Raw genomic sequence first — 9,475 nt, forward strand, 5'->3', positions numbered from 1 at the left:
TGCATGCAAGATGGCGGAGGGGGGGGGGGGAGGGGAGACTTACTCCTCTTCCTAATGTGGAGTCTAAATTCCCCACCTGGTTATAGCCAGGTCTTTAAACCTATTCAAAACAGGATTTTGAAAAACAAAAAAGCAACCCTTGATTCCTGAGTATTTGCACCGTTTAGAATGCCGTGCTGTCGTTTTGCACCTCTGCCTCCCCTGGTGTCTCTTGATTTCTGGCAGCTTTTGGGAGAGGGGATCTCATCCACTTGCAGGCAGGATTCCCCTGGTCTGTACCAAAGGGGCTTTTCAAAAAGGCAACTGGAGTTTCTCGGGGTTTTTTTTTTCTCTTTGGAAACGGTTCACATCTTATCTCTCCATCCATTCTTTAGTTCTTGGATGAGAAGTGAAATGTTTTCAAGGGGAAAAAAAGAGAAGTCCATTTGTCCTTTTGAAAAGTACTTTTGGGACAATCATGATCTGGATGATTGAGAATTTCTATAGACCCTCCTGGGCTATGTATCTTCAGATTGTAGGTACTGTGTTTGGCTTCCTATGCTATAAAGCAGGGGTGTCAAACTGGATTGCGTTGTTCTCCTGCAGGCTGGTGGGGTGGAGGGTAGGGTAGATGCCTCCTGCAGCACACTGCTGGACATTTTTCAGCCATTTTGGGGGCAGTTTTTTGGTTTTCAGCCCATTTTTCAGTTTTCAGTCTTTCAGCCCATTTTGGGGCCTGTTTTTAGGCCCATTTTTTTGCTATTTTCAGACCATTTTTCAGTCCGTTTTTCAGGCTGTTTTGGGCCCGTTTTCAGCTGGCAGAGTGCTGCAGGAGGCCATGGAGGGAGAAAACAAGTCATGGGGCAGCCCGCATGCAGCCCGTTTGAACCGCCAGAGGTACCAACCCCTTGATATTTCCAGGCCGGCCTCATGGGCCGGATTTAAGCACCCCGCCCCAAAATGGATTCAGCCCACGGGCCTTGAGTTTGACACCCCTGCTATAAAGAATTAATACACTTGGAAAAGAAAGACTATATATGTTCAAAACGGATGACACCCAAAATGATATGCTGTAGAACAGTGGTGTCCAACTGGCAGCCCGGGGGCCGGATGTGTCATGTGCAGGCCACGCCCACCTCAGCTCCGCGAAGGGCAAAAATACCATGAAACATCACACAATATCAACATGCTGCGGCACCATTTCACACCCATGCTGTAGAATCTTAGCTAGTCATGGGTAAAATGTTACAGTAGATCACGGGTATCAAACTCATGGGCCGGATGCGTCACATACTGGCCATGCCCACCCGTTTTAGCAAAGGGGAAAAGTCGCAATATGTCACATGATGGCAACGTGACCACACAAGTTTGACACCCCTGCGGTAGATGGATCCTAAGTCAGTGAGTGGTTGGTTAAACCATAATGTGATTGGTCTAGTGTGCTGTCTAAATCCATGCTGAAAGCCAAATTGTGGTTGGGGAGGAATGTTCTACACATATTTGTAACCATAACTTGTAGCGCAAAGGGTAAAAAGAACATTCCAGCATTGAAGTGCATCTCTCCTCAATTGGAAAGAGCGATTCTAAGGGATTAAATTTTACTCTCCAAGACTCCTTTCAGACTGAAAAAAATTCTGGGCACCAGCACACAGTTTGGAATGTTCTTCCCGAGAGGCTGTTTTACAGGTCATTGGCCACAAGATGTCACTCAAATCCACAGCTCACAGGAGGCCTCTGTTTATAATATTTGACTGACACATAGGTTATTTGAGAAGGGGGAGGGGAAGAGGAGAATTTTTTTTCTGAATCCTTGTGTTGCTCATCTTTAATCTTTGGGCCATACATGTTACAAACCCAGCACCTTCCGTTTGGCTTCCCAACTCTGCTGAGTGACCTACAATAAGGTTAATTATTATACAATAATTGTTGTGGGCTAGGAGTTGCAATTCTAAACCAAGTTAAGTCATATGCATTTCTGACTCTCAATTGCCTTTTTGTCTTGATTTATATAGGTTGATGTGTTGATGCCTAATGTTGGTGAAATTGTGGGAGGCTCCATGCGTATTTGGGACAGTGAGGAGCTACTAGAAGGTTACAAGAGAGAAGGAATTGATCCCACCCCTTATTATTGGTATACAGACCAGGTATGTATTATGTGTTATGAGTTGGTGGCCTGTCTTGTCATTCATTTACCATGTGGCAGGAACACAGTATTCTTGGAAGGCAAACCAAAAATCAAATCAAATCCAGCAGACTTTGGCGGACCAATTAATGTAGAAAATGCTAAAAACAGGCCCCAGAAAGCTTTTGGAACAGTTATAGACAAACTTGCCAAATTGGTAACATAATATAATTATCAATCTATTTAATGCCTATAATTAAATACATGGCAGTAAATCCTATCAATAATCACTGAATGTTAATTGAATAAAATGAACATTCAGAAGGTTTTAAGCACGTTTTGCAGGGCAAAGTATTACTCTTTAAAGCGAAATTCATTCTTCAGCATGAAAAAAGTACCACAATGTGCTTCTTATCTCAAACTTCCAAACTCTTTTTCATTTGTCTTAGGTTCCACCCCTTACCCACTGAATGTGATATAGTCTGTTTGTTAGGTAGCTGCTTCTTATTCCAAAGGGGAAGAGATTGAAGATGTTTTGGCAAGAGGAGGAATTGGCTATGGGGAAAAAGTCTATAATCTCTGTTTCTGCTGATGAGTTTTCATGCATCTGTTTTCTCCCTGCAAATCAGGGAGAAGATATTTGTTTTAAATTGTCAGTTGTTATCTAAGGGGCAATATATGGAATAACAGCTGACAATTGGAATATATGCAGTGGGTCTGTATGAGCAGACAGCTTGTCTATTCATCCAATTTTCATCCTGCCTTTAATACTTTATAAATAATTCAAGGCAGCAAACTTACCTTATACCCCTTCTTCCTCCTATTTTTGCCAAAACAACAAGCCTGTGAGGTAGTTTGGACTAAGAGAGTGAGTGGCTCAGAGTCACCCAGCTGGATTTCATGGCTAAAAGGTTTTCTTAATGCTGAACTACTAATCCATATAGTGTCTCCAAATTGGAGCAAGACTTCAGAATGGCAGCCATTCTCCAGTCTCTGCTCTTCAGCACAAACTTCCCTTGTTGATATCAACTGGGGAACGGGGTTACAGTTTTTTTTTTTTTAGACTAACCCACAACAGGCTTGTGTGACAATGGAATTTGATTCGTTCATCGTAACCCTGAATTATTTAGAAATAGAGTGGGAATACCCATATAAGTACTGAAGGCTAAGTTGTCCCCAGCTATGAGGTGTTAAATAATCTCAGGTGTCTGATTTGCACAACTTCATGGCTTAGCAATGGAGGAGGGATGGCATTATAAGCAAACCCCAGGCAAATTACATTGTCTTAGCACGACATATAAAGGTACACTATTAAGTCATGGTTTGGGGTTGCAAGGTGGTTTGATCATTAGGCATTAATTGACGCCTGTCTCATTTTTGGCTTTGCAGCGTAAATATGGCACATGTCCTCATGGTGGTTACGGATTAGGCCTGGAGCGATTCCTTACCTGGATTCTGAACAGACACCATATCCGAGATGTATGCCTATATCCTCGATTTGTTCAGCGATGCAAACCCTAATCAACAGTTTCTTGATGGACAAAGTCTATCCAATTTCCTTCTCATAATTTTATGTCTCTGTCCCAAACATACATACAGATGTTGTTTTTTCAAATGAAATTGCTTTGAACTGGAATTTAAATTCCAGTCTGCTGATTCCAGAAATGTCTTCCCCTCTGATTGTCTCAATCTGGTTTCACTCTCATGTCTTCTTTTAGTATATTTGAAATCATTGATTGCCAGTGGAAACTCGCTGTGGGGTGTACTTTAAGGTCATATGATCTGTAACAACACTTTGTAGCCTTGGGTTCTCAGAAAAGTATAAAGAAAACAGCAGGATCTGGATTCAGCATTTGATTTCGGATTTGGGGAAAATAAACATTAGGAAGCAGTCTTTGCTGATGCCAATACAAACGTAAGTTGCAGGCATATAAAATGGTTTTTAAATATAAAGAAAATCCTGCGAAAAAAGGACAATTCTAGTCCAGTTTTGACCCGCTACCTTGGGGTCTTATAAATAGTCTAATGAGTATTTAGTACTCTTAGCACTAAGCATTCAATACTTTCCTAAAAGATGACTACTACTTAAGTTCCATCATGGCTCATGAGAACGGTTTCTGTATTTTACGGCTAATTAGCTTGCTTTTCAAGATCTATGTATGTGGGTTAGGCTAAATGGTTGATTCAGAAAAATACTTGACATCTTTATTCCCTCCAAAGGAGCTGGGAAGTGACATTGAAAAAAGCTGAATGTATTGCTAATACTCTTGATATTTCCTCGTCTGCAAGTATTTGGGCCAAATTGTGCTTAGCTTTCCTATAAATGTTTTTACTGACATCGGACAGTTGAAAGGTAAACTGCCTTTGAGCCACCAAAAAAAACAATTAGGAAAAAAATTTGGAAGAAACACAGGAGATTTTGGATTCCCAGCTCTGGCAGCATTCTTTGATGTACATTTTATCTCAACTTGTTTCTGTTAACTGCTGTGTCCCCATTTCAAAATCTGCAATCAATAAATTCAGAGCATTGGAGGAAAAAAAACTGTTCCACATTACTGTCCCATTTGTCTTCCTTTTGCCACTTCTTAAAATGTCTATTTGTCAAATTTATTCTCTGCCCAACTCGCAGTTCAGGTGACTCTGAGCCGCTTACTACCTCAAGATAAATAAGCCTTCACAATTATAAATGTAAAAACAGATTAAAATTGCAAAAATTAAAACAAGCTAAAAAGAAACAGTGGCTTGGAGTGAAGAAGTGGCATGTCTTCACACTGTTAGTCCTGGTAACCTCCAGCCAACAGCTTCTCTCCTTCAGGACTCCATGCCAGTTAGCATAACCAGATTTTAAGGCCTTTCCTGAAGGCTAAAAAGGGGGATATCTTCTATGGCAAGATGTTCCAAAGAGCAGGAACAACTAATGGGATTTTGGGAAGAAGAGACTGAAAAAGGCATCTGCCTTTTGAGATCCGGTGCCCCTCAACTGCCCCTCGCAGTCATGTTGGCCTAATCATAAGGTGGGCAAATAAATCACAGCTGGGCCATTCATAATGAAGTTTCAGTCTCCATGCCAGCTTAAGTTTGAGCAATCAGGTTTTTGCATGTACTTGAAGCTGCCGTCTTCCTACTTACTAGCCAAAAGGATTCCCAGAGTAGGCCAAAGAAAAGAGACATGAAATTGTGATTGTATAAGATCCGTGGTCCAGTAAGCATAGAACATAAGGAAAGTGATGAATAATGAAAAATAATGGTAAAATAATAATCCAATTAGTTTGAAGCTATTGCCTTTCAACCAGGTGGTATGAGAGAATTAACATTTTTCTTTTGGAATATACTATAAGATTTTTAAAAATAAGTTTTAGGAGGTTCTCAGCTTACAACCATTTGTTTAGCACCTGCTTGAAGTTGCAGTGGCCACTAGAAAGAAGTTACAATGGGTACTCGCGTTTAAAATCATAGCATTATACCCAGTGACCTGGTCAGAATTTGGGCACTTGCCAACCAGCATGTATTTAGGATGGTTGCAGTAACCTGGAGTCATGTGATTATTGTTTGTGACTTTCCCAGCTGACTTTTTACCAAAAAAAAAGGAGAAGCTGGATTCATAGAATAACCACATGAGTCACTTAACAAGCCAAGTGATTCTTTTAGCACAGGGGTCTTCAAACTTGACAGCTTTAAGACTAGTGGACTTCAATTCCCAGAATTCCTCCTCTAGTCAAGTTAGCTCAGGAATTCTGGGAGTTTAAGTCCACAAGTCTTAAACTTGTGCCCAGTTTGAAGACCCTTGCTTTAGCAAAACAGGTTGTGAAATTGTGTGGTACTGCCTTACTTAGCAATGGAAATTCTGGTCCCAATTGTTATAAATTAGTGATTGCCTGTACAAATAGTTAACACTGATTTTCTTCAGCCTGGTTTGTTCATCTAGGCCAGGGCTGTAAAAGTTGCATGCTGGATGTATGACAAGTGCTGGCCACGTTCATACTTGAAGGAGAAAATGTTGTGATAAGATGCAAGTTTGACACCCCTGATCTAGGCCAGTGTTTTTCAAGCTTGACAACTTTAAGATGAGAGGACTTCAACTCCCAGAAGTTCCCAGCCACTGTGCTGCTTGGGGAATTCTGGGAGTTGAAGTCCATACAGCTTAAAAGTTGGTAGGCTAAGAAACACTATTCCTCCCCTTACAAATGCTCTACCACAATTAAGGTTTGCCTTCTTTCTGGGCTTGTTTTCAAACAAACCACCATTTTTGGGCTTTACTTGGCAACCTGCCAGTTTTCCATTTATCTCTTCAACATTTGAAATTGATTGGAAACCTGCACTATATTAAGAGATTCCCTAGGCCACATTTTACCAACCTCAAATATATTGAATGTTTATATGCCATTAAGTCAGTGTCAACTCTTCTGGACCATATAGATAATTTTTTTCCAACATTTATTAACCAGGCTATTGTGCTGCTTCAATCATACGGAACGTATAGTTTCTTTTTCTAGAGATACATAGCAATAGCAATAGCACTTAGACTTATATACCACTTTATAGTGATTTACAGCCCTCTCTAAGCTGTTTACAGAGGCAGCATATTGCCCTCCAACAGTTTGGGTCCTCATTTTACCCACCTCGGAAGGATGGAAGACCGAGTCAACCTTGAGCCTGGTGGGATTTGAACTGCCAAATTGTAGGCAGCTGGCTGCAGAAGTAGTTTGCAGTACTACATTCTAACCACTGCGCCACAGAAGCTCCTTTTACATTCTGCCTTATCCTTCAAGAGCTCAAGATGGTACTCATAAGGTCATCCAGTTGTACCTACCAGCAACCATGTAAAGCCAGTTGAGATGAAAGAGTATGACAGGTCCAAAGTCACTTACAAAATTTCCATAAGTGAGAAAGGATCCCCAATGCCAGCCAACACTTTAACTGTTGCAGTATGCTGTGTCTCCAAAATCTGTGGGCAGCTTAACATTCTTGTGCCATATCCGCCATCGGACATTGGCGATCATGTTGCCAGTATTATTATTCTTCTACCTGGACTTCATTTGCCTTCAATCTTTCCCTGGAGGGTTAAGTGAAGGATGCTGTATTTTTCTGGGTGTCACATCACATGTTCTAACTTCTGCTTTTTTATGGTTTTGATTATTTCCCTGGGCTTTCCAGGTGGCTTATCACCCCCAAATTCTGATTTTGTCAACCCAACTTATAATGTAACATGAGATCCACGTTTCAAATGCTTCTAGTCTCTTCAAGGGGCTTTCTGTCAGAGACCAACTCTCTACTCCGTAGAGCAGGAGAGAAAAGATGTAGCATCTGACAAACCTGATTTTCAATCTTTATGTCGTTACTGCAGAAGACCTTTTTCATTTTGAAGAATGCTGTTCGAGGTTTCCTCTATCCTTGTCTTTACTTCAGTGGTCATGTCGCAGCTTTCATGTAAATTAGAACCTAGGTACATGATCCTTTCAACTTTTTCTAGTGGCATTGTAGCTTAACATACCAAGCTCAATCAAACCTCATTATGGCTTCAAATGACACGAAGAAGTGGGCCATTTTGTTTTTCTCTGCTGTGAGGAATTATGGTGTCTTAGTGAAGCAGGTAGTCCTTAACTTATGACAATTGAGCCCAAAATTTAAGTTGATAAGTGAAACATTTGTTAAGTGAGATTGCCCCATTTTACAACCCTTCTTGCCACAATTAAGTGAATCCCTATAGTGTTAAATTAGTCAAATTGTTGTTAAGTGAATCTGGCTTCCTTGTTGACATTGCTTGTCAGAAAGTTGCAAAAGGGCATAGTGTGACCCTAGGACACTGCAACAATCATAAATATGAGTCAATTGCCAAGCTTCTGAATTTCGATCACTTTCTGTGGGGATGCTACCGTAGTCATAAGTGTGAAAACTGGCCCTAAGTCACATTTTCAGTGCAGGTGTAAATTTGAACGGTGTAAGTCAAGGGCTACCTGTACAAATTTTCCTGAAATTCATCAGAACTTTGCAGTTCCGCTTCTAGTACAGTACATTTTATAATATTTGCTCATGAATAAAAGATATGTATAGTTTATAGATGTGGCCATACATAGTCCCTAGAGCACAAGTAGGACTGCCTGTTTTATGTCTGTAGTATCCAATACAAAAATAGAATAGAATTAAATTCCTTATTGGCCAAGTGTGATTGGACACACAAGGAATTTGTCTTGGTGCAAATGCCCTCAGTGTACATAAAAGAAAAGATACACTCATCAAGAGTCAACAATCACAAGGTATAACACTTAATAATAGTCATAGGGTACAATAGAATAGAGTAGAAGGATATAGGAATAGAACTTAAATAGAATGGGATGGGATGGAAAAGGTTAGAGCAGTGGTGGCTAACCTTTTTGGGCTCCTGTGCCAAAAATTGTGTGTGCACTTGCTCACATGCGCTTACGTGCCAGCACCCAGAAGGCAATGCATGCACCCCCTGCGTTATCCCTTGCCGCCCTTACCTGCACTGCGCCTCCCAGCTGATGAAGGAAGTGATGAAACGGGCCTATTGTTCAGGCTGCAGAGGCTTTCCTCAAGCCTGGGAGGCTGAAAAAGGCCTCAAACCAGATGAAAATCAGCTATGAGGCGCGTGCATGTGCAGTGAGGTAAGTTTGCCTGTGTGCCGGCACAAATACCTCTGCGTGCCACCTGTGGCACGTGTGCCATAGGTTCGCCATCACAGGGATAGAGAATAGAATAGAATACAAATTAGAATAGAATAGAACAGAATTCTTTATTGGCCAAATGTGATTGGATACACAAGGAATTTGTCTTGGTGCAAAGGCTCGCAATGTACATAAAAAAAGATACATTCGTCAAGAGTCAAGAAAAGGGTGCAACACTTAATAATAGTCATAGGGTGCAATAAGCAATCAAATCATACTAGGGAACAGTCAATAAAAATTGTTAGAATACAAACAAGAAGGTTATAGTCACAGTCATAAGTGGGAGGAGATGGGTGAAAGGAAGGGTGGAAAGATTAATAGTAATAGTAATGCAGACTTGTGCTGAGGGAATTATTTGTTTAGCAGAGTGATGGCGTTCGAACCCTATCAACAATGAAGAATGACTTAAGAATTTCTGGTTGATCAGGCATTTATTTAATTTATACGCCGCCCATCTCACTATCCAAAGTAACAAAAATCTCCCCTGGCTGTCACAATAATTGTTCCCACAAACCTTGACAATATGGAACCTTGTTAATTTGTACTGAGGGAGGTAATAAACTCACTAAATATTGGGTGATCTTTGGATAAGTCTTTTGCAACCACAAAGTCTTGCCCACTTTCTGCATTTTTATCTTATAATTCCATTGCAACAGAACTTTCAAGGCAGCTACTGATAGAGGCGAGGACA

At 40.8% G+C, this 9,475-nt stretch overlaps 1 protein-coding gene across 1 annotated transcript in view; it reads left to right on the forward strand.

The window, feature by feature from the left end:
- The window catches only part of NARS1 (asparaginyl-tRNA synthetase 1), a 30,732-nt gene extending 26,089 nt beyond the window's left edge, over window positions 1–4,643 (forward strand). The window contains exons 14-15 of the mRNA XM_026715327.2: window positions 1,992–2,123; window positions 3,491–4,643. Of these exons, the coding sequence (XP_026571112.1) occupies window positions 1,992–2,123; window positions 3,491–3,622 (264 nt within the window). The 3' untranslated portion in view covers window positions 3,623–4,643. The remainder of the gene's footprint in view (window positions 1–1,991; window positions 2,124–3,490) is intronic.
- Window positions 4,644–9,475: the final 4,832 nt, after the last annotated feature.

This window comes from Pseudonaja textilis, chromosome 2 (genome assembly GCF_049901715.1).
Source record: "Pseudonaja textilis isolate UNSWEBS1 chromosome 2, rPseTex1.2, whole genome shotgun sequence".
NCBI classification, from domain to species: domain Eukaryota; kingdom Metazoa; phylum Chordata; class Lepidosauria; order Squamata; family Elapidae; genus Pseudonaja; species Pseudonaja textilis.